General features: G+C 37.0%; 1 protein-coding gene across 1 annotated transcript; it reads right to left on the bottom strand.

The window, feature by feature from the left end:
• Positions 1 to 55: 55 nt before the first annotated feature.
• rnaseh2b (ribonuclease H2, subunit B) lies at positions 56 to 7,553 on the bottom strand. Its single transcript, XM_053496789.1, has 11 exons — positions 7,416 to 7,553; positions 6,200 to 6,271; positions 5,878 to 5,985; positions 4,186 to 4,262; positions 3,606 to 3,720; positions 3,465 to 3,529; positions 2,816 to 2,921; positions 2,648 to 2,729; positions 2,242 to 2,287; positions 438 to 515; positions 56 to 234 (listed from the first exon to the last, which is right to left on the bottom strand). The coding sequence occupies exons 1-11, from the start codon at positions 7,477 to 7,479 to the stop codon at positions 127 to 129; spliced, it is 921 nt and encodes a 306-aa protein (XP_053352764.1). The 5' UTR covers positions 7,480 to 7,553; the 3' UTR covers positions 56 to 126.
• Between the last annotated feature and the right edge of the window lie 18,319 nt (positions 7,554 to 25,872).

Here is a 25,872-nt window from a genome sequence, read left to right as displayed (position 1 = left end):
TAAGAAAACCAATGACAGTGGTAGGGATATAATAAATAAATGAGTGACCAAGTCCTTGTACTTTTTAATTTTATTAACAAAAATATATACACATATGCAGGCACATGCAGACATGCATACACACACTCACTTCTCCTGTTTGACTTTAGGGCTAAAGAATGAAGACATGCTCTTCATGCCAGTTTTGTCCACTTTAGCAAGTGTCTTCTGAGCAGCTGTCAGCTTCTTTGGGGGCTACGAAAACATAATAAAAATTAAATGTTATTTTCCTTCACACAAACTCATACACACAAATTGTACTCAAACAGTAAAGGTGAAACAAAAAGATTGCAGCCACACCACAATAAAGAACTAATAGGCAGACAGCTGCTACAAGAAAGCTTATAAATGGCAAAAATGTAAAAGCCTGTTATGCTTGGGTACATGCGCTCACTCACTTTTCGGGCGAAGTCAGCACTGTTGAATTTGGTGTAGTCCTCCCCTGCCTCCACTGGTTTATCTGACAATTTCCTTTTCTGTTTAATAAGAGACAGCAACCATACAATCACCACAGTTTTTCTATCTGCTAAAGGGATCCTTTCCGCACACACTGGCTCCTGCTTTGGAAGACTACATCAAGGACTTCCAGACTTTATGTCACTGACTGCTGCTAATTCTTGATTGTTAAAAATTACAACATCAAGTCACACAATAACGCACTAATTAAACTACATGGCCAAAAGTTTTTGGACACCTGACAATCAGACCCAAATGTAGCTCTTCCCCAAACCTTTGTTAAAAAGTTGTTTCCTTCACTGAAACTAAGAGGCCCAAACCTGTTACGACATGATGATGCCCCTGTGTACCAGCTCCATGAAGACATGCTTGGAATGAAAGATCTCAAGTGACCTGCACAGACCTCATCCTTTTGGGATGGACTGGAACTCACATTTTGTGCCTGACCTCACTATGTTCTTGCAGCCAAATTAGAAAATCCACAGAACCTTTCCAAAATCTAGTGGAAAGCGTTTCCAGAAAAGTGGAGATTATTATTATGAGCAGCAAAGAGAAAACAAATTTAAAATGAAATGTTAAAGAAGGAAATAAATTGCAGTCACCACTATTGGAAAGACATCAATTTTAGGAGGATTTTTTCACTTTGTTTATCTAATTTATACAAAAGTTTTAATTACAAGTTTTATCATTTTAAAATGTTATTAATAATATTTTTATTGTTATAATAATTTTGTTATAGTAATTGTGAAATTTGTTCATATATGGCATGGCTATCACAAAATTTGACTATCCATGTTAGATTAAATCCATCCCAGCAGGTTTTTTTTTTTTTTTTACAAATCACTTAACATGGTCAGTATTACAAATGTGTTTACAGTTAAACAGCAACCTGCTAATAGTGCAGAATCATGAATATGTGTGGCACACGTAAGGCATTTATTAAAATGTATTTTAATAAATACATTTAATTTATATATTTTAGCCTTTGAGGTAGTAAAATGTTGTAATTCATCTATAATTCTACAGGTGGAAAAGATCCTGTGTGATATGAGCAACTTATTTGCCTATTTACCTATATATATATATATATATATATATATATTTTTTTTTTTTTTATTATTATTGTAGGAAAATCTTTTTAAAAACTTATGTAATATCAGGGTATTTTTTTAAATTGTGATACTAACAAAACTGTAACCAAAATTTAGGTATTGTGATAATATTTTATTGGATGATCCCTGGTGATTCCTATCCCTCAAAGATACTGAATTTTCAATTCTAAACCTTATTCCCAGTGTTGTATACGTCGAAAACTAAATAAATCCCAGATTCTCTTTGTGGTCTCAGACTTTTAGACCCCATTGTTTGTGATTTGCCAAGTGTCTACAAACTTTCGGTCATAGTGTATAGTATGTTTCTGACCATACCGCACGCTAAATTTAATTACCTGAGCCCCAAGGAAAATGAACAAGCAGAGCATTAGAAATAAAAAAAAAGAGAACTTAAGGAGGTGAAGCACTCAAAACAGCAAATAATATTTTACAGGAAGCAACAGGAAAAAAACAAACAAACAGCACCATGTCCCATAGTGAGTCAACATACAGTAATTAAATTTGCCTGAGGTGTGTTGCCCAAGCCATAATTTTAGCTTAACAAATACTAAACGAATCATTGTCTGCACGGAAGGAAAAGGAAAAAGATAGAAAAATAAAAAGACCAGCATGTGCAGAAGTCCATCTGGTTTACCTTCGAGGGAGGCTCGACCTCTTTAGGGCTGGATATTTCAGGTAACCTTTTGAAAGGAGCACACATGTTGTACTATGAAATAAGCTAAAAATACCAAAAACTAAAATTGCTGGTAAGAATACAGAAATGACAAACATAGTATGCAGTTACACAAACAGTCAATAAAAATACTACACACTTAATTTGTACTGAGAAATGCTTGTTTGGCCACAGAGAATGTGTCTTTTACCCAGAACCATCACAAATTATCATAATTCTTTTGATAATATTTATTACCTATAAAAATATATATTTGTTTTTCTAAACAAATTGGCAAATTAATATATGATAGCTAGTCTACTCATTTACTGTAAGATAATCATTGGGATTTTTTTGAATAAGAAGCAGTCAGGATGTGTCTACTCACTGCAGATGACTGTGCAGATCTTTGCTCAGCTCTTCGCTGATATATTCCGAAATGAGTCCGTGAGCATAACGCAGATAATCTTCTGCAAACGTAGTTTACAATATCATCAGCATACACCACTAGCACCAATGATTCAATACAGTGCAGTTTTCAGTCCACCTGACTTACCTTCAGTCACGCATGTCTCCTGTTTAACTCGCACATAAGTGGTGGATTTCACTCCTCCACCTACAGAAATGTCACTCTTTTTAAGCGCACTCACTGTGTTCAAAACCTGAAAGGACAAAATATAACAACATTTATGTGATTTTATGGACTTCTGAAATCCCCCACCCTTAGCATTACACTAATAAGTAAAGTGTCACTCGTTGTTTTAATATGCTCCATTACCGGTAATTTACTTTGGCACATTTTGGTGTTACTGTTTAGTAGTAGTAGAAACAGTAGAAGCTGTGTAAGCAATCATAAAATCTGTTTCCATTTTATCTCTTTTTCTCCACAAATTGTTCCATTTGTCTTCTCGCAAGCTGTTTTTTTTAACAGACATCAATTATAATTAATTATACCCATTACTACATAATTGTTTGTGTAAAGTTAAGGAGGTTATACATCATACATCCTATTTAGAGTATGGTTTGGATAGGTACCACTGAAGACAAAACTGAATATTATACATCACTGTATTACAAATATGCTTTGTGCTACACCATTTAAAAAGGTGCATTATTTTATAGCTAGACAGTTATTACAAACATTAAACTGGCCTTATTTCATTTTAGTCATTTCATAAATACAGTGAAATCCCTATACACCCTACCTTTTTCTTCAGCCAGTCCATGGTCTTCTCTTGGTTATATCTGTGGAATTTCTGACTGCTCACCACTAAAACAGGAACACAAAGGTGAGTATAGCAATACTGGTGCAATTGTTGTGTGTGCACCAAACATCTCTTACACACCTTTCTCGTCTGCCACATGATGAAGTGTGTTCAGAGCCTGTGTGCATTTCAGCAGTCTTGCGCACACTGGATAATCCTCATCCATGACTAACTGCTGCAGTGGCTGGAACTTCCCCTACATACAACATGATCATTACAATTACAGATTTTACTGCTTCTTAACTGATGTGTCTTTATGTTTGTATACAATTACAAAATATATGTGCTTTCATACCACAGCACATTTCAGCTGACAAAAAAGTGACAGATGTGCATGCTGTTTCCTTATGATGTTTTCATATTTGTTTGCATTATAAACAAATTACTGATACAAGTTAGCAGCAAAGAACTTTAATTTTAGATAAAATCTCAAAAGTATATATTCTGTTTTCTCTCTCCGGGTCGATATGCACCATCCTCAATCTCCCCTGATTCTGAAGTAAGAATTTTTATTACACTTTTTTACACTGGAAACAATTTATCAGTGTGATGAGGGAGACAGGGGGAGGTAATACTAAAGTGATAGTCTTTACAAAAATCAAACATTATTACATTTTGTTAAAAGGTACTGTTTTTAGAATGATTTTCTGAACTGGTTTACCTCTGCTGCACCGCTTTGTAGGTAAGGCAACAACAAGAACAGTGGATCCATAGGAGTCACGTACAGCAGTCTGCCATCTACACAATACACAAAGATATCCAAATTAAATATCAGCCGATGTAAATGAAAACAATTTGATAAATGTTTTTAAAAATATGAATAAACTGGAAAAAAAAAAAAGTTACCTAGGTTCAGGAAACAGTCCTAACCCCTCACACCAATACTGTTAGGGATGGGAATCACCAGTCATCACCCGATATGATATCATGATACCCAGATACAAATTTAATTTATATTGAGATTCTACCCTATAATTTTACTGAATATCCGCTATGAAATATCTATTACATTATCCGCTAGATATAAGTAGGGGGAAAGTTATTAAAAAAGTAAATAATATTAATAATAAAAAAATTTCATCATGAATTGTGATTCTTTTGTGTGGTAATTCACATATCGTCACACCAAGTCCAATATATATATATATATATATATATATATATATATATATATATATATATATATATATATTTTTTTTTTATTTATTTTTTTTTTTTTTAATAATATATTTTAGGTTTATAATCGAAATGGATTATAAAGAAATGGTGATGTTTTGCAGCCTCGAATGCCTCAAAAGTCTTAAAACTCTTAAAACTTGTCAATAAGAGTGCAGGTTAAGCAACTACAAGCATAAATCGCCACACAAAAGAAATCATTATTACTAAAATTACCCCCCCCCGCCATCCCTAACTATTATTGTGCACAAATGGGCCCATTCAAAATAGATTTACAGAACAAGATAGTCTGCCATCAGTGATGTTAATTAAAAATTAACCAATTAATTGTTATTAAGAATTTAACCAATTAAGACTGTATTAACTAACAATATTTTGTATAATATCTCAATAGCGAAGGCACGGTGGCATAAAGGTTAGCATTGTTGCTGACCTCCAGTTTGCTCCAAGAGTCCAAAGGCTTACAAATTAAGTTAAATGGTGTTCCCAAATTGCCTGTAGTGTGTAAATGAGTGAGTGAGTGTGTGTGTGTATATGTGTATGCCCTGCAATGGATTGACATCCTGTCCAGGGTCTACCCCACCTCGTGCCCTCCTAGAATAGGTTCCAGGGCCTCTGTGACCCGTTTCAAGATAAGTGGTAAAGAAGATGAATAAATGAATGAAGGAAGGGACAGGGGTAGCTCAGTGGTTAAGGCACAGGACTACTAATTAAAAGGTTTTAGGTTCAAAACCTGGCACCACCAAATTGCCACTGTTGGGCCCTTGACCCCCAACAGGTCAGATGTATAATGAGATAAAATGCAAGTCGCTCTGGATAAGGGCCATAAAAGTAAAGTTTAATTAATTTCTCCATAGGTCCCATATTTATTATCCTGTACACCACAAGGGGGCAGACTTGCAACGCCTAATAGGGGACCCCCTGTTTTTTTTTTTTTTTTTTTAAATGGCTTCAATAATTTGTCTTAAATAATTATAACGTAGGATTGAATGAAATGCCTCTAGAAGTGTTAAAACTTAAAGAATGTATGTCTTGTTATAATAAATTACTAATGATTATTCAGTTTTTATGTGTTCTACTCAAGTAAAAAAAGAAATAAAAAAAATTGTGAAAATTTGCAACCCTATCTGTCACACAACAAACTCTGTCTATTAGGGTCAAGGAATTATGAACTCACCTCTTTGAACTGTTTGGTCGATAAACCAGGAGTGAAAATCTTCAACAAATGCCTTCACCTCATACAGCCGCACATCTCCACTACTGAACAAGTATTGGGAAGCAGCACCTAGATTACAGAGTTATTAGTTATATAACTCAGGTGTTACTGACACCAACTCTAAAGACCCACTGCCCTTATTTTATACAATTTCCTGCTGCCAACATTTCTGTTTTTGCTTAAATTAGTTTAAACGATCTCCATTAGGTGGCTCAGATCATTTGTAGTAGGAAACATGAAACCTCTCCACAGGACTAAAAATGGGGAAACTCATTGTGCTGACCTGTAGCGGGGTTCCTGAGCCTGACGAATGTTGGGTCACAATCATGTAGCTTTGTCTTGTCCAAGGCAGAATCTGTTCAAGAACAATATAACACGTTAACAGACACTAAGTAAACAATAGGTGGCAAAAGGAAGATAACAATAATAGTATCAAACTTGGACAAGTGTAAAACATATAGGAAGCAAATTAGTAAAACAAAAGAGACTCGAACTTTAAGGTGCAAGGCCTCAGTGCTAACCACTACTACGCTCACTGTAACATCACAACCATAAAGGAAATATGTGCAATGATTAGTGTGCAAAAGTCTTTAAATAAAACAAGTGATGTTTTGTGGTATTGTGTAATTGATAGACTGATTGACTTATTAGACCTTCTTTAAATCAACATGTCAGTCTGTTTATACTCTAACTTTGGTAAGCAATATCTTAATGGACCTTGCTTTGTATACAGCATCAATCCCTGCTATCAGTTATCACCCAGATGAGGATGGGTTCCCTGTTGAGGATTTCAAAGATTCTTCCGATTCACATATACAAGGGAATTTTTCCTTGCCATCAATCTCCTCCGGCTTGCTAATCAGGGACAATCTGATCATTTTTATACATATTTTCTCAAACATTTCATACTTAATTTCCACAATTTTTTTATTACGTTAAGCCGATTTGCGACAATAAAAATTATTATTAAGCCCTATATAAATAAAATTAAATTGAAAATGCTACAGCCTGCAAACAACTGTGCATTTCCAACATTGTGCCGATATTTTGAGTGACATCACACTTTGAGTGGCGTCACATAAGGGTGTGAAAGCCACGTGTCCGCATACTTTTGGGCGTAAATAAGGTGTAACCTTATTTCAGTAGCAATGTGTTATATGTGTCTACATTTATTGTTTGTTTTTATTGTTTGTTCGTTTTCCATGCTCATGCAGGAACCAAGGTTTCGCTACAGCGCCACATAAATGCTCTAAATAAATGCCACATGACCGTTTAAGGTAAATACAACTTAGGACTTACAGGTAGTCCTAATTAACCATTAACTAACTAACTAACCAACTAACTAACTAAGAGCCTACGAATTATCTGTTGCTAGGAAGCGCGTAAAGAAATTAGCGCGAGCGATAACGGTCGTTTCATTTAAACACACAGTGAGCGAGCTTTAGCGTCCTGGTCTAATACACAAAGTGAATTATATAATCTCGGTTAATTTATCATACCTGCAGCGATGACAACCCAGCTGTCATGACTTGTTTGTGCCGAGCGCTTCTTTTTGGTTGTCATTATAATTAGTTTGCGCTTTGTTTTCAAGTTAAGCCACGGTGCTGCTACAAGCACAAATGGCGCCACACTTTCATTTTTTTCACCCAATGCTCAGGGGTGAACACAGTTTGGTATTAAGGGTTTTTCCCCCGTATAATTAGTACACGTCTTAAAATCCACAGTTGTCCTAATAATTTCCATTTATAACAAAATGATAGAATATAAATATAAAGATAAATCTATGAACATTATATTTTAGACTGAAACTGTCTTTTTGCGCCCCTTCCCCGCCAAAAGATGGTACGTCCCAGAGCGGGCTAAAGGGTGAGCTGTTCCTGCTACAGGCTCGTTTTCTCTACGTGATAGACAGGAGGAGCAGACCAGTATATTAAGTTACCAGTTTATTAATTCATTTGGGTTAGAAAATCGCACAAATATATAATTTCAACCCCCTATGGATGAATTATGTTCTACTGTCACTGTACAGCTTCATATGTTCAGTGTTTTGTTTATTAGATAAAATTTCAAATGTATATTAGATGTAGATTTGATAAACAGACCTAGCTGTAAAAAAATATATATATATTCTTTGCACATAACTACCTGTAATCAGTAATCAAATAGTGAAGTAGTTATTGATTTGTTTCTAAGCTGTGTAGTAGCGTTTACATTTTGCACATTTCTCTGTTCCACTAGATGTCGCCAACGACTTAAGAAATACTTACAGAGCCTTCAAAAACTAAAGGGACTGTTTAAGCATCAACATTTGACTGGTCTCATATGTTAAGTTAACCAAATTAACATATATATATATATATATATATATATATATATATATATATATATATATATACTCAAATGTAACTCATAAAACTGAAATATATATAATATATATAGTTTAGTGCATAAAACATTCAGCCCAATGTCTGTAGTGTCATCCAAAATATTTTTCCCCCTCATTCTCATTTTCAGGGTTACGAGATGTACAAAATCTGGGTCTACAACGAAAAGTTTCATCACACTAATGCAGCCACCCTATCCAAGAGACCTTTTTATGCTGTTTAAGGCTTGTGTGCCTTTAAATCCGTTGTGAACCCCCTGATCTGAAACAATGGTAGTGGTATTCAGGTCAGATTGTGGTCTGATGGTCAGGGTAGGAAGAGGCTCAGACCCTCCATATGGGTAGGAAGGCATAATAACTCATGAATTCATGAAAAATGTAATGCATTTTAAAACATACAATATTTTATTTCATATGAAAAGAAAATTTAAGTTGAAGAGAAAGAAATATGTTGCATTGTGCACAGTTACTATGTATAGTTTATGTAATACTATGTAACCGTATTTAGTTATGCATTCATTCATACATCTTGAGTAACAGCATAAAATTATGTTTTCATTTGCTTTCTGATCCAAATAAGAGTGATGACTGGAAACCAAAAGATGCATCAACTGCACAGTAGAGTTTAAGTGTGATGTCATCATATATGTAGACTCTGACTGCTCGGGATTTTACAGAAACCTCGTTGGCACACCACAGGAATGGTAAGATTTCTAAGATCATCAGGGAGGAATTCCCACAGCTGGGATATGACAATCCCAGACATGTATACACTCACACACATACGCAACACATAAAACTCTATGTAACTGTGGTTCTGTGAACTGCCAGGGATGGTGAAAATCACCTAGGTAGTTTCTTTTGTGTATGCATTCTTGCATTCTTTGACATTCACAAAAGCCACAAAGTGACTGCATGTGTTCAATTTCACCCCTCTTAACCACCAGGGGTGGTGAGAATCAAGTGGATAACCGATACCACAAAGTCAGAGTAGCATTTCATAAAAGGGTCTGGGTCTTCCAATCTGACTGTGAACCAAAGTGATGACTCAAGTGGTCAGACTGTTTTGGCAGGGGAGCTCCTTGTGTCTTCCCTCTATGACACATGAACAGTTAATCTGATAATTGAATCGCTACTGTTCAGTTCAAATAGTGTGACAGGGCATGTCCTGTATAAAATAAGGAATACTCAGCAGGTTCCCCTTAATGGTATGCTCTATGGTTAATAGATCAGGCCATTGGTTAACAAACATAGGGGATATGAGTAGGCAGAAACCAGAGGTTTAATCACAAGTACGCTACAGAGTCTTCTTAAAAAAATCTTCTTTTAAGCTAACTTAGCAAGGTTAGTTTTGGAAACTATAGTATGAAAGAGCAAAAATGAATGGTCCTAGTTGTACATTCACAGGCATGAAGGTTGACAACTCAGAATGATATGGGAAAATCTATGTCAATACAGTCCAAGGGACTAATAGGTGAGGGGAGTACTGAGCAACAGAACAGTCTCTAATGAATTTCTGTAATGAGGGAAAAGTAGATAACATAGCTGGCAATCTAATTAAGCCAAAATGAAGCTGTGAAAAAGTCAGTTAAGATGACAAATGTTTATAGGTCATTTTTGGGGCAGAGGGAACCTGTAGCTCCAAATGTCCAAATGTAGTCACAACCTGTTACGCCAGGGATACTGCCAAGGTGCACACAAAGTCTAATATGTATGAGGCAAATGGAAAAAAGGGACTAACAGCAATGTTAAATATTTATATTAAACACGCCATCAAATGTTCATTTTGTGGCCTTTGTCGAAAAACCTTAGCAACAATAATAATAGGCCCATCATATTTATTTATCATCATGTAGCCATGATTATCAATTTGTCTTCTATGCTATTATTACATGTTTAAGTACAGCAATATTCATCCTAACAGGATGAGCTTGGCAAGATATGACAAACTGTACATTTTGGCAACTATGTTGAAAATGTAACAGTTAATTATATATTTACTGGTTAATGGTGATAAAAATATACTTTTTTTCATTACCTATTTTCTTTGATGTCTCCCAATTCTTCTTTTCCTAGTGTCATTCCCTAGCTGGGTGCATAAAATGTTTAAAAATGACCAAGGACAGATTTTTTAAGACTGATAATTACACTGTTAAAGTATAAAAGAGAGTGTAGTTAGGGTGTCTGTGTGTGTGTATGTATGTTTGTGTGTATGGATTCTTATGATGTCATTCTCAATGATATCATGATCTGGACCATGGCCAGGGGATCCTAACAAGATGACTTTTCTTACACGTCTGTTTTCGTTTTTATCCGATATTCAACTCATATACAGCCTTAAAAAAAATTTGTGTCAGTGGCTAGAAAAAAAACCGCACGTGCTCTTTTACACACATGCACATCATCCCTATTCCCATCAGCAGCAACAGTAACACCACTATCATCCATCCGCAGGTTGAATTAGTACCATCCAAGTCTTGTTTATGGAGAGCTACACATCATATTCAAAGGAATGTATGAGTTTTAAAAAAAAATGTAGCGCACAAAGTGGTGATTCTTACTTTGCATCAGAGCCACACATCCACCCACACACATACAAAACTAGGCAAATACACGCACACTGACCAGCATGCACCTAACCCTAGTCAAACAAAAGCAGTAGACTACACACTGAAAACTCTTTTGACAGTAAGGAACCTCTGAACCTCTAATTACCCATAGCAGTGAGTTTTTTTTTTTATTTACATTAATACTTTATGCTACAATGTCTATAATAGGCTTGCGTCTGATTTCGTTTAGAAGTTTTTGCTCAGTCTCTGCTGTGTAATGAATAACTTAGTGTAGTTGTAGAAGAGTGTAAATTATTTTAGGACAAAAAGACAGCAATGGAGTTTGGAGAAAAGTATTGGTCCAGGAACAGCTTATTTTTTTCCTCTTTATTTATCGGGGAAAATATTGTTGGAAGGCGAGTGAACAGCGAGGCGTGGTCTTCTTGCTTGATAAGTTACGCTGTGTGAATTTAGAAACAAACGACAGCTTGACTAATCGTAAACCAGATGTGTGAGTAGGGTTTCATGACAACGCATCGTGCTGCTTCTGTTTCCTATCGATTAAAAGGCTGTCCAATTACGCAGCAAACTTGCGATTAAAAAAAAGTTCTGATCAATGAATTAATATGCAACTTTTAAAAAGTAGCTTTAATTCATCCAGTTTATTAAATAAGTTCATGTCTGTTTCATTCTGTCATTTTGTTCCATGTATGTTAATGTTTCTAACCAATCGAGAGTCAAGAAAAGGCGAAATATTACACATTAAGTGGATTAATTTACCCAACAGACTGCCCAACAACTTGAATTTCGTTCAAATAAAGATTTTACTCTTTATTAATCTAATCTGCGTTTCTCTTTTTCAAGTTAGAAGAAACTTACAGCCTATGGACGGTGAAATTAGAATATTTATATATTTAACCTTTTATTAATTTGTAGGATTTCTTTCTTTTTTTCTTTTTTCTTTCTTTCTTTCTGAAACATTGTCAGTGCAGTCCATTTTCAATGCAGGTCTCTTACAACTGAAAAAAAAGAAGCAAAAAATACCTAAATCTATGAGCTGCGCAGTTTATCAGCTTTACGTATATTTAGAGGCACAATTTCCATGTCTGTGGAAAATGCCTAGACCATCAACTCAGCTCTGTCCACAAGTTCGTGCCCCTGCTTTGTGTTTCTCCTGCGGATAAAGCCAAATGAACTCAATCGCCGTTATGTCCGCCAAATCTTTAGTTCGATCATAAACTTTCCATGGGACATTTTTTAGAATGAAATTGCATTTTGATGTGGCTCATTCCAAAACAGCCAGCAAAAAGTCATCATACCACTATATAACTCTTTACTAGTTATCACTATACTCTTATCTGGATATTTCTATACACGTCACTACACTCTTCACTGGCTATCTCTATACACATCACTATAGTCTTCTCGGATCTCTACTCGTTAGCGACGCAGTTTGTGCACTGTGTAAAAATCTGAGCAGATCAACGGCTCTGAAGGACTGTGTTTAGTGATTTATCTATTGCCATTACACAAATATAGGCCCTTGTCAGCTGATTTAAAGGCAATGGCAAGCAATTCAAAACAATTATTGGAAGAGAGCTACCATATGGCTCAGTTTAAACGAAAAACCATTAGGCTCAAACTAATTAGTCTGTTGCTAAAATGTTATATTTAAAAATAACATTTATAGATCTCTTAATGATTTAGTAGTAAGTTGCTTCTAATACCCTGGTACACCCGGAACACAAATATAAGTTATAATAAACATAGGAGGAAAATGATTTCATAAGGGATAAATATCAAGTCACAAAATTTCAAGACGTAGTGATGCAACACGATAGCAACAGAGGTGATCGAAAGAAAGCAGCAGTCCACGGACTAACGTGTATCACAATAACCACAGTGTTAAAGCTATGAAATTCTATAGCCTGGTATACGCGTCTGTTACACTGTATGCATGTTACACTGTATTTTATATGGACATTCTTGTTCCTCATTAACTCGGAGTACTTCGATAACCTGAGAAAGGCCCATGCAGCGTATCAAGTCATGCATGATGTATAGGGCTTATATAATACCCAAATGTCCTATTTTGACATACAGTTTAGTACAGTAGCAGCCTATGTTTGGGACGCAGTCCTGTTTTGCCGTAAGGTTCGAACGCCAATGCTCTGGTATTGTCAAAAAGAGTGCGCTGCGTTTCGTGCCTTATACCGCAGTTTCAGACGATAGACCCTACACACTGATTTGGGTTTAAAAGGTGCTATGGGGTTTATCTGTGTCTGTAGGTCGGGTGCGCTTGTTCTCTTTTTCCGTCCTTCCTTTAGCCCAGCGCCGCTCCGCCTCCTGAGCGTGCAACTTTGACGCTGTGTATAAATACTGGAACAAAAGAACTTCCTCAATGCCCGGTGAAACAGCAATAAATAAACTCAGAGACGTTAGACGTCGCGATACTAAATTGTAATTTTATTATTATTATCATTTTTTTATGTGCTGCGTGATGATGGTGACTGCATTTGATACTTCGATTCCAAATCATGGAATATTGTGTATAGGCTACATTCAGCGTTTCTCTTCAAAAGGGTAAGATGCCTATCCTAAGTATATAACTTTTTTAACTGTGTCTGTGGGTTTTAGAAATATGAATATGAATGACTTAAGGTCGTACACCCAACCTTATAAAGAATTGTGCTAATCTTTTGAGTGAAATTTGGAAGTGTAGCAGGTTCAGAGTTAAGGCGGAAAAAACTCCATCTGGACTTCCTGAGATGGAAGCGCTTTTGATAAAACATTAGTTAGCGAACTCAGCGCTCAGTAACGAGCCTGTCAATCATTTTAGAGCATAAATCATATCATAAAACTTATCGGGATTTAGAAAGATGCTTAATCAAGGTTGGATGAAGATTCTTATTGATCAAGATGGCAATTAATGTTAAGGTACAAAAAGCTAAAAAAAAAAAAAGTGATAATGTAAAATCTAAATTGAATACTATTAAAAATAAACTGAGTAAAGCTAATATGTGTTGCAAGGCAGAAGACAAAAGATATAACCTAAAACAGAAGATTGCCAGTTGTCTTTCAAAAGCTTGTTTTAATAAATAGGGTTAATTAAATCAGGAGTTACTACTCATCCGAATTTATAATTTTGCAAGTGAAATGCTGATATTTAACAAATATATGTTGGAATGTTTTGTTGATCCTTGCGGCGTCTAAACAAAGATCCATGATAGGTTAGACTGTGTGCTGGAGCGCCTGTAGAAAGTAGGCACCCTGTTTACAATAACAGCGGCCTCGTCTTATCACGTGATTGACAATGGCGTCGCACCAATAAAGGCGTGGACCGCCAATGGTAGGCGGGGCTTGTGGCGACAGCAACGCGCTATATTTGGAAGGGATGACGTCATTAGTAGTCTGCCTGTCAGAGGCGGGACATCCGCGAGGATGCGCTCTTGTCTGGACATGTCTGAAGCGCGCTTTGTCAGCCGCTATTTACTTATCTCGCCGGCGACCTGCAAGGAAATTAAGTTTCATATAAAATATCAAATAAAATCTTTTTTATTCTGTGTTGATGCCTTTTATACTATAACCATAATTTCTTAATGTGTGTATTTATGTGAATGGAAAATATTTATTTATGTTTATGAGGACCAAATTTCTCTTCAGCGTTTATTCAAAGCAAGCAACAAAAAATAAATTGCAAAGGTTTAGTTTTGAATACTGAGGTTAAGGTTAGAGTTTGGTGGAGGTATACACTCGCTGAACGCTTAGGAATAAGGAACACCTGTTTGCCTAGTCATTAATGCTGATCACTAATCAGCTAATCAGTGCAATGCATAAAATTATGTTGCTACGGCCCAAGAGCTCTTTTTAATGGTCACATCAACCGTCAGAATGCATCAAAATGTGATCTCTGTGATTTCGGCCATAGCATGATTGTTGGTGCCAGACGGGCTGGTTTGAGTATTTCTATAACTGCTGGTCTCCTGGGATTTTCAAGCACAAACCTGTCTAGAGTTTATCAGAATGGTGCAATAAAGATAAAAACGTCCAGTGAGAGGCAGTTTTGCAGATGGAAATGCCTTGCTGATAAGAGAGGTCAACAGAGAATGGCCAGAACGATTCGAACTGACATAAAGGCTACAGTAACCACTCAAAGATACTTTCTACAACTGTGGTGCAGAAATGCATCTTAGAATGCACAACATGTTGAACTTTGAGGCGGATGAACTACAAGAGATGACCTCATCAGATTTCACTTATTTCAGCAAAGAACAGAAAGCGGAGGCTGCAGTGGGCACAGGCTCACCAAAAATGCAGTGGAAATTTGTAGGTTCTTTGAGTCTTAATTTTTGCTAAGGCACTGTTAAAAGTTTGCATTAACCGCTTAAATTCATGGATGCAACCTACTGTGTAAACAGTCTAGGCTGGTGGAGGTGAAGTAATGATGCGAGGAATGTTTTCTTGGCACACTTTGAGTGTGTTATTACCTATTAATCATTGCTTGAATGCCAGAGCTTTTTTGAGTATTGGTGCTGATGTACATCCTTACATGGGCACATTTTTTTCAGAGCTAGTTCTAGCATAATAATGCACCATGTCACAAAGCAAAAGTCATCTTAAACCGGTTTCATGAACATAACAATGACTTCAATTCTCTTTATCGGCTTTCCGGATGTGAATCCAGTAGAACACCTTTGGGGTGTGGTAGAATTGGAGATTCACAGCATGAAAGCACATTCCAAAGATTTCCTGGAATTATGTCATGCAATCATGTCAACAGGGACCAGAATCCAAAATGAGTGTTTCCATCATGTTGTGGAATCCATACCATGGTGAACTGAGGCTATTTTAAGTTGCCCTACCCCTTATTAGTCTAAGTGTTCCTAATAAGGTGTTCAGTGAGTGTATATAGAGAAGAGACCATGACAGATTGAAAAGCAGTCATACTGTGGGGAAATTATGAAATACAATACACAGGTGGCAGTGCTTTTGATTTCTAATATAAGGTTAACATGCAACAATGAAAAGAGAAACAATCACTGTGCAGCTCTTTTATCACTTTGGAAAACAATCAATATCGGGTTGCCTTTTAAGAAATAAATGGTAGTTGCCTGTCAGAAGTGAACATAATCCTCCATTAAAGGCAGTCCACATTTTGTATTTTATGCAATAATACATCCTTTTTAATGTGAAATGCAATACAGGAACTATTGTTTATCATCAGTAACAGGCAAAATGTTATGCTTTGTGAATCACTGTGGCTTTCATTATAGTTTTCATTATAGCATTGCCAAAAAGAACATAAAACAAATGCCTCTTTTTTGATGTTTAAAGATAAAGATTTTCTGAAAGTACAAAATTTTCCTAAGAATGTATTTTTAGACATATAAAAATGAGCAAAAATGAGCCTATGATAAACTTTAAAGGGCTGTACTTAAGCTGGACTTCTGCGCCTTCTGGGATATGATGTTTCCAGGATCTTTTTTCCTTATCTGATGACAGCTGTGCCCCCAAGTACAGTGTGACAGACCACCTAATGCACCATGGTGTGGTTAGAGTGGCAATCTGGGCAATTACCTAATGACCAGAGACACTGTTTAATTCTTAAGAAACATGGTGCTTTTAAGTGTGAAACATTTTCAGTCCCCCAACCACCAGCCCACCCCCAAGGTATAAATGCTTTCCTATATAATATGGTCATAAGTATGGAAACAATACATCCATATGTAATTTTCCCTTGAACTGTTACCATAAAGTTAGAAACACACACTGTTTGTATGCTGTGGCATTGCAACCTTATCCTTCACTAGAACTAAGTGGCCCAGACATGTTCCAGCATGACAGTGCCCCTGTGTGCAAAGCAAGGTTCATGAAGACATGGCTTGCCAAGGTTAGAGTGGCCTGCACAGATTCCTGACCCCAAGTCTGCTGAACACCCTTGGAATGTATTAGGACACTGATCACCCAACATTATAATGAATCTAGTGGCAGCCATGTTCCAAAATTTAGTGAAAAGCCTTCCTAACAGAGTGGAGGTAATTATAACAGCAAAAAGAGTTGGAGGAGGGGATTCAATCTGCAATCCAGTGTACAAAAGTCACATATAGGTGTGATGTTCACATGTCCACAAACCCTTTGCCTTACATTATAACTACTACAGATTCTTGTCCACAGGTGTAGTAATAATGAGTAGAACAGGCTATCACAAGTATAGCCAATGTATGTGTTTGCATTTTCGCTTAGTGTATATGCTGGCCCTTCGAAAGGTCTTGTGCTAAACCTTCAACTTCAAGAAATGTGGTCAGAAAATGCTTAATAAAGATGTATGGTAAACAACTGACAGGAGAAATCATTGCTATGTTTAAGACTTTAATACTGTAAACATATTTTTACCGGCACCTGAAGGAAGATGAGAATTTTTAAAGGCTTTTTTGGTTTTTTCCATTCCTCCACTTGGTTAGGTTAATCAGGTGATGTTTTGGCAGTTGCACGTTAGGTCATTGTTATGGTAAGAGATGAAACTTTACCCAAGATTGGGGTGGCGTGAACTATGGAACTATTCCCTTTTCCTGTTCTGACCATTATCCCTATTGCTGAGAAACACCCTATAGCATAATGCTATCAACATCATGCTTTACCATAGGTACCAATTCCGGAAAACTTGGGAGTAAAATTCCCAACATTTGAGCAAAAAGAAAACTAAAAGCCTTTTAAATCACATTAGCCAATATTGTATTCACAATAGAACATAACAAATGTTTACATTTTACATATCCACTAAATGAGCTCATTTTAAATTTGATGCCTGCTACAGGTCTCAAAAAATTTGGGACAGGGGCAACAAAATGCTGAAAAACAAGAAATTTAAAAAGATTCAGCTGGAAGAACATATAGCATCAGGTCTGTAAGATGATTAGCTATAAAAAGGATGTCTTAGAGAGGCAGAGTCTCTTAGAAGTAAAGATGGGCAAAGCCTCTCCAATCTGTAAAAGAGTGCATAAAAAGATTGTGGAAACAACATTACTCAATGTAAAAAATGCAAAGGCTTTGCAAATCATCAAATCATATACAATGCATAAAAAATTCTGAAACTGGAGAAATCTCTGTGAGTAAGGGACAAGGCCGAAGACTATTGTTGGATGTCCATGGTCTTCGTGCCCTCAAACTACACTGCATCACTCATTGGCATAAATATGTCAATGACATTACTAAATGACAGAAACCACTCTCTGTACACACAATCCGCCGTGCCATCTATAGATGCCAACTACTGCTCTATCATGCAAAAAGGAAGCCATACTGTATCTGAACATGGTCTGGAAGTGCTCTGGGCCAAAGCTGATTTAAAATGGTCTGTTTCAAAGTGTCCTATGACAAAACGAGTTCAAATTTGACATTTTTGTTGGAAATCATGGACGCCGCGTCCTCTGGCCAAAGGAGGAGGGAGACCTTCCAGCTATTATCAGTGTTCAGTTCAAAAGTCAGCTGATGGTATGGGATGGTGCATAAGTACATACGTTATGGGCAGCTTGTGTGTTTTGGATACTCTTCACAAAGTGTTTTTGGACACTATGAATGCTGAAAGGTCCTTATATATATATATATATATATATATATATATATATATATATATATATATATATATATATACCTTCCTGAGATGATGTAATCTCTGGAGAAGTTTTTCTTGAAGGACATCTCTTTCTTTGCATCTTCTGGTGTATTTCAACAGGCCAATGCAAAACCACACACTGCAGCTATTGCAAAATCATGGCTTTGTAGTCCAGATCTTTTACCTATAGAGAACATTTGGCGCATCATAAAAAAAATATATGTCAAAAACGACCACAAAATCTTAAGCAGCTGGAAATCTACAGTGGTGTGAAAAACTATTTGCCCCCTTCCTGATTTCTTATTCTTTTGCATGTTTGTCACACAAAATGTTTCTGATCATCAAACACATTTAACTATTAGTCAAAGATAACACAAGTAAACACAAAATGCAGTTTTTAAATGATGGTTTTTATTATTTAGGGAGAAAAAAAATCCAAACCTACATGGCCCTGTGTGAAAAAGTAATTGTCCCCTGAACCTAATAACTGGTTGGGCCACCCTTAGCAGCAATAACTGCAATCAAGCGTTTGTGATAACTTGCAACGAGTCTTTTACAGCGCTCTGGAGGAATTTTGGCCCACTCATCTTTGCAGAATTGTTGTAATTCAGCTTTATTTGAAGGTTTTCTAGCATGAACCGCCTTTTTAAGGTCATGCCACAACATCTCAATAGTATTCAGGTCAGGACTTTGACTAGGCCACTCCAAAGTCTTCATTTTGTTTTTCTTCAGCCATTCAGAGGTGGATCAGCTTGAGTTGACGAACAGATGGCCGGACATTCCCCTTCAGGATTTTTTGGTAGACAGTAGAATTCATGGTTCCAGCTATCACAGCAAGCCTTCCAGGTCCTGAAGCAGCAAAACAACCCCAGACCATCACACTACCACCACCACCATATTTTACTGTTGGTATGATGTTCTTTTTCTGAAATGCTGTGTTACTTTTACGCCAGATGTAACGGGACACGCACCAAAGTTCAACTTTTGTCTCGCGGTCCACAAGGTATTTTCCTCAAAGTCTAGGCAATCATTGAGATGTTTTTTTTAACAAAATTGAGACTAGCCTTAATGTTCTTTTTGCTTAAAAGTGGTTTGCGCCTTGGAAATCTGCCATGCAGGCCGTTTGTGCCCAGTCTCTTTTTTATGATGGAGTCGTGAACACTGACCTTAGTTGAGGCAAGTGAGGCCTGCAGTTCTTTAGATGTTGTCCTGGGGTCTTTTGTGGCCTCTCGGATGAGTTGTCTCTGCGCTCTTGGGGTAATTTTGGTCGGCCGGCCACTCCTGGGAAGGTTCACCACTGTTCCATGTTTTTGCCATTTGTGGATAATGGTTCTCACTGTGGTTCGCTGGAGTCCCAAAGCTTTAGAAATGGCTTTATAACCTTTACCAGACTGATAGATCTCAATTACTTTTGTTCTCATTTGTTCCTGAATTTCTTTGGATCTTGGCATGATGTATAGCTTTTGAGGTGCTTTTGGTCTAATTCTGTGTCAGGTAGCTCCTATTTAAGTGAATTCTTGATTGAAACAGGTGTGGCAGTAATCAGGCCTGGGGGTGACTACAGAAAATGAACTCAGGTGTGATAAACCACAATTAAGTTATTTTTTAACAAGGGGGGCAATCACTTTTTCACACAGAGCCATGTAGATTTGGAGTTTTTTTTCTCCCTTAATAACTTAAACCTTCATTTAAAAATTGCATTTTGTGTTCAATTATGTTATCTTTGACTAAAAGTTAATGGTTTTTGATGAGCAGAAACATTTAAGTGTGACAAACATGCAAAAGAATAAGAAATCAGGAAGGAGGCAAATAGTTTTTCGCACCACTGTATATCAGGTAAGAATAGAACAACATTCCAACACCAAAACTCCAGAAACTCATAATCTCAATGCCCAGATGACTTCAAACTGTTTTGAAAATAAGAGGAGATGTTACACTATTGTAAACATTACCCTGTCCCAACTATTTTGAGACCTGTAGCATGCATCAAATTTGAAATTTGCTCATTTTGTGGATTAAAGTGTAAAATTTCTCTGGTTAAATATTTTCAGTTTTATATGTTCTACTGTGTATGAAATATTTAGTTTTCATTTTATTCAAATTAATGGAATTTGGGTTGTGATAGCAAGTTTTTAGCAGTACTTAATTTTCAGAGAATCCTCAAGAATAATTTCCTCATGCTTTCATTGTTATTTAAGTGCCTACCATTTGTCATTTACCTAGAAGTGGCTTCTATTCAACCAAATAAAGGACAGGATTCCCTTCTTATGGGTTTTCCCTCTGTATGTCATAGTTTTGAAACCCTAACTTTAGAATTTCTTTTTATCCCATGCCCAAATCTCTGTCTTGACACAGTTTGATTATTAAGATTAGTGGAGAGTAAGGTTATGTTATTTATTTATTTCTTTTTTTGTATAACATGCACTGGTAATGCTAAAGGCGAAATTAGGTTGCTGCTGAGCTGCTGACATAAACATATATATATATATATATATATATATATATATATATATATATATAGTAACTTTGCAGCCATCTGGTTTATTTTTTTATCTACATAATTTAATTTAATGTAATATAAAGTAATAAGTGGTGGCTCAATACTTTTGTCACAGTACTGTATATACCACAGGAAAACACGCAAAAAATCAAGGGGGGGGGGGTGAATAGTTACTGAACTCCTTTTATGTCTGTGTGCTTTCTTTTTTTGCTACTAATCCTATTAGATTTTTGTTTGGTCGCATATTTAATATTTGGTTCATGTTGGATGGCTTTAATTTATTCATGTGGTGGTGTCCATGATTTTAGTAACAAAATCTTATTAGGCTGTAGCACGCTATAAACTTAGGTTGCTTTGGTTACATTTTTGTGACAGCTAAAATAACTGGCTACTGTGTTTAGGTTAAATATATTACTAAATAATCAAACATGTAAGCAATTAAGGGTAATACTACCAGACAATAATGAGACTGGTTTTATACTGTATGACACAAAAGGACAAGTTTTTTATACTATGTGGATTAATTTTTTAATTATTATATTTCAGGGTAACAACTGGCATTTTTAATTTACAGTCTAAATTGGAATTTGATTTTATATATTTTCAATGTTTAAAATATTCTTTTTCCTTGTTGTCCATAAAAGGAGCATTTGTAACTGTCTCGTGATCCAGGAAATAAGCCATAATTGTCTGGAAATGGAGCCAATGCTTGCATGCATGTGCATGCACGCACACACACACACACACAGCACGCACACACACACTCTCTTTCTCTCTCTCTCTCTCTCTCGTACACACAAAGGCACACACTTGCACAAACACAAACAAAGCAAAAATGGCCTCAGGCCACTTATTACATTTAGTGTTTCTATCTGGAAAGCTGAGGTGTGGTTCCGCTCCGATTTCAAAACACAGGCCTACGCTGAGTTGTGGAGTAAAGGAGGAGACCGCTAAGTATTGTGAAACATGTGAGAAGTGGCTTTTACATTATAAGGCTCATGCAAACGAGTTCAGTCAAATCTATAATGTGACATACTTGTTCATGTACAACATAAAAGAAGTCATTTTGTAACAGTACTGCAGCTTTCTGGGCTACACTTCCTGATCTAGTTTATCTGTAAACACACAGGCATTTTCCCTATCTACTGTTATTGTCCATTGCCAAAAATAACAAACCATGACACAGCATGCCTTGTAAATTAATGTCATTTTAAACAAACCGCACATAGATTTGCAACTTGATGCATATCATCATTGGATGTAAGGTTTTTGAGTTCATTGCCCCTAGGCCAAAATGGGCAGTGCACACCTTTAAGGAATCAGGTATTGCAGATATCCTGTAGCAACCAGTGTTGCCAATGTGGCACATTTATCAGAAGCTTTGGTGACTACTTAGAATCCTTAAGTGACTTTTAAAATGTTATTGTTATTATTGTTACTGATATTTTCTCATACAGAACCTAGCAAAACCTAGCAACGTTTTGAGCAGATGTTAGCAACTGTCCTGTATTTCCTATACTGTAGCTCTTCAGCCTGCAACACAGTTAAGGGATGTACTGTCATTTGTTTCCAAAGACTAATTACTAATCACCAATGTTTCCACCTATGCACTTCTTTGTTCTTCTTTTTCAGTTCTTTACTTTGCAAATAATAATATGTTAATTATTTAACATGTAACCTTCCTGTAAAATGACTGCCACAGCCACTACTTATTTTTATCAATGTTGTAAATACTGAATTTGTGGTGCCATGACCAAAGCCCTTTTTTCATATAATAGATAAGTTATAATCTTTTCTACAACAGGCAGTTCCAGTCCACTAATTTGATCAGACAAGCAACATTTGAAAGGCTATTAAGATTAGAATATTTTGTTTGCAAAAGATATTTTATTTTGCACTACAGCATTTGTATCAGTCTGATTGTCTGTGACTGATACATAAAAATAAAATTCCATGAATAGTTCATTAACCATTACTACAGTTACTATGTGTGGCACAATAAATGTACTGTACTATGTGGAATGTGTTACAGTTGCAGTCTGTGTGGCATGGAAAAATGCAGTGCTCTACCCAGTTGTGGCTTTTCTGGGCACTGTTCTTATTAATAGAGCAAAAACACACAAACATATTTGGCGACATTTTGTCTGAAATATCAGGCGCTTGATATTAATTTATTGTTTATAGAATTGTATGAAGGCAATTCCACACTTTCAGTCTTGCATGCTTGTTTCACTCAACCTCAGGCTGAATCACAAACATGTATATGTATTTTGGCATGTAGCGATACTCCATAATTATTTTCTATTGTGATAAATTAAATTAAATTCCATGCTTCTATTCTGTTCTATTCTATTAGTAATTCACTCATCTTCCTTTTTTGTGCATCACTTAGCCTACTTATTGCCTATACTGCTTTATCCTGTACAGGGTCACAGGGGGCTTGGAGCCTATTCCAGCAGACTTAGGGCAAGAGGCAGGGTACACCCTGGACAAGGCACACACATACACACTATCAGCCTAATCTGCATGTCTTTAGACTTTCGGAGAAAACCAGAGTATCAGGAGGAAACCCAGCAAGCACGGGAAGAACATGCAAACTCCATGCACACAGATGCGAGGCGGGAATGCAACCCAGACCATGGAGGTGCAAGTCCATGGTGGTAACCACTAATCCACGATGATCCATGCCCTTTTTGTGTATCACATTTTGATATGCAAATAATTATGGTAAGCCAATGAATATGCAGGATGAATGTTGGCACAGGACTGAGGGTTTGAGTCCTGCCTTGGTTCTATGTCACCCTGTGCTTTTTGTATTTTTCCCTGTACCCTGATATGCTCCAGGGCCTTAGACAACTCTATACTTAGGATAAGGGATATGAAAATTTTATGAATGAATAGGCACGTTTGGTCATGTATTGGGCATTGGTGGCTCAGTGGAAGGTTTCTCACCCAAGCCAATGCAGTGCCAGTTCCAAGCCCGGATAAAATAGGAGGGTTGGGTCAGGAAGGGCATCCACCGTAAAACTAGTGCCAAGTTGTGCGCGGATCGAATTGTCTGCTGTGGCGGCCTCTCGACAGGAGCAGCTGAAAGAATAACCACACTCTTTAGATCATGTGATGATTTCTGAAGCATCCATTATCTACTTTCTCCTAAAATACAATGGTTAGTTAATAATAATAATAATAATAAAAAAACATAACCATACACACACTGCACTATTGGTGTGGGTATGTGTACGTGTTGGCTATATGCGTGAGATGAATCGCATGTAATTTAGTCAATCGGCAGAGCCTCTTTGAATAACATTTCTCACAATGTGACTTAGAATAGAAAGTGGGACCAGTCACTTTTAATGATCTGTAAGCACTATTTAGATGATTCGAACGTCGGCGAACGTCAGCTCTGTTGGAGTGCTACAGAGGGCAGTAAACAGAAAGTGGGCGGGGACTGTTTCCGTGATCGTCCACTCAGGTTGCGCGCTGCTGATGGGGTGAGCGCGTCACCGGCGATGCAGCTCGCGCTCTTGTGGCTGTTGTCACGGCGCCGCAGACTCCACTTCAACATCTATAGCGCAGCAGTGCAACATCACTATTCTCACTTTATTATATTTTTTTCCAGCATACTGACCTACTATAAGAAAAAAAATGCATTTAGTCCAGGACCGAAAATTAGCCCTGACTTTCCTTTTCTATATGACACAGTGCTTTTTTCATAACATAGCGCTGTAATTTACACTATGCTGCTTTACACTATGAATTACACAAGTAAATTAAATTATGATGCCCTTTACGAGCCAGGAAATCCTTTGCGTTTTTCACTTAGCAGCCTAAATACCGTCTCTGTGTCACATTACATGCAAAATGCGCCTCCTAAATCAGAAAGACACAAAAGAGCATGCACGTGATCGATGTATTAATTACTCTCAGTATGGTTCTTGTGCTGGCACGCCATTCCCCGCGCTTTGTAAGCGAAACTTCAGCACTGTGTTTCATGTTTGCTCATTCTCAGTATTGGTGTTCTTCTTTTCTCCGCGCTGTCTGCGTGGGTTGCTAGCTGGTTTTTAGAATGCATTTTTCCTCACCAATCATTCCCCGAGCTCTCTGTGACGTCACGCGGAACGTGAGAGAGGGCGTGGCTCCGGCAAATTTGAATGAAGAGTGGAGCTTTCGGCGCCATTTTCGAGTGAGCAGCAGTAGGAATAACAGCTGCCGCGATGCCGTTTCGAGCTCTTATCCTGTCATATTTGGGATTAAATGTCAATTAGTTAAAAAAAATAAAATAATAAAAAACGTTGCAAAATTAGAAATGGATCCTGTTTGAGGAGGAGTAGTGATGGGGACAAACAAAGACAGCAAGTTGGAGGACAAGTAACGTTAGCTGAAGTGGAGGAGACAAGAGAATACAGTAAGCTAGCTAGCGAAGCTAATCCTGCTAGCATCGCGAATGAGAATCGGCGACAGCGGGTGAAATAGCCTCATCTTTCTGACTGAAATATTTTTTAATCAAGCGAGCTTGGAAAAAATCGGGAAAAAATCGGAAAATTAGCTCGCGCGATGTAGAAGCGGATGTGACCGTTGGTTGGTGTCGGTTTGTTGTTTTTACGGCATTTTTTGAAAGCGCCGTTTGAGCGGGATTGGAGAAGTGGAGGAGCCGCCGCAGCCTATCAGCACCGAGAAACACCACCACCGGGAGATCTCTCTCTTTCTCCAACACTAACAACCAGTTTTCATGCCAAATAACATTTTCATTACAGAATTCCAAAGAAACTTTTTCAACTAAACTCCTGATATTGGATGTGTTTCTGAAGTCCTTTCTGATCTATTTTTGGATTATCAGGGTTATTTTTTTACCGACTGAAACCGTTTGAGCGTCACATCATAAGAAAATTAGCGTATTTTATGTATATCT

Source organism: Clarias gariepinus, chromosome 5 (assembly GCF_024256425.1).
Source record: "Clarias gariepinus isolate MV-2021 ecotype Netherlands chromosome 5, CGAR_prim_01v2, whole genome shotgun sequence".
In the NCBI taxonomy this organism is placed as follows: Eukaryota; Metazoa; Chordata; class Actinopteri; order Siluriformes; family Clariidae; genus Clarias; species Clarias gariepinus.
Note: the sequence above shows the minus strand (reverse complement) of the source record. Positions and strands in the feature narration are given on the sequence as shown.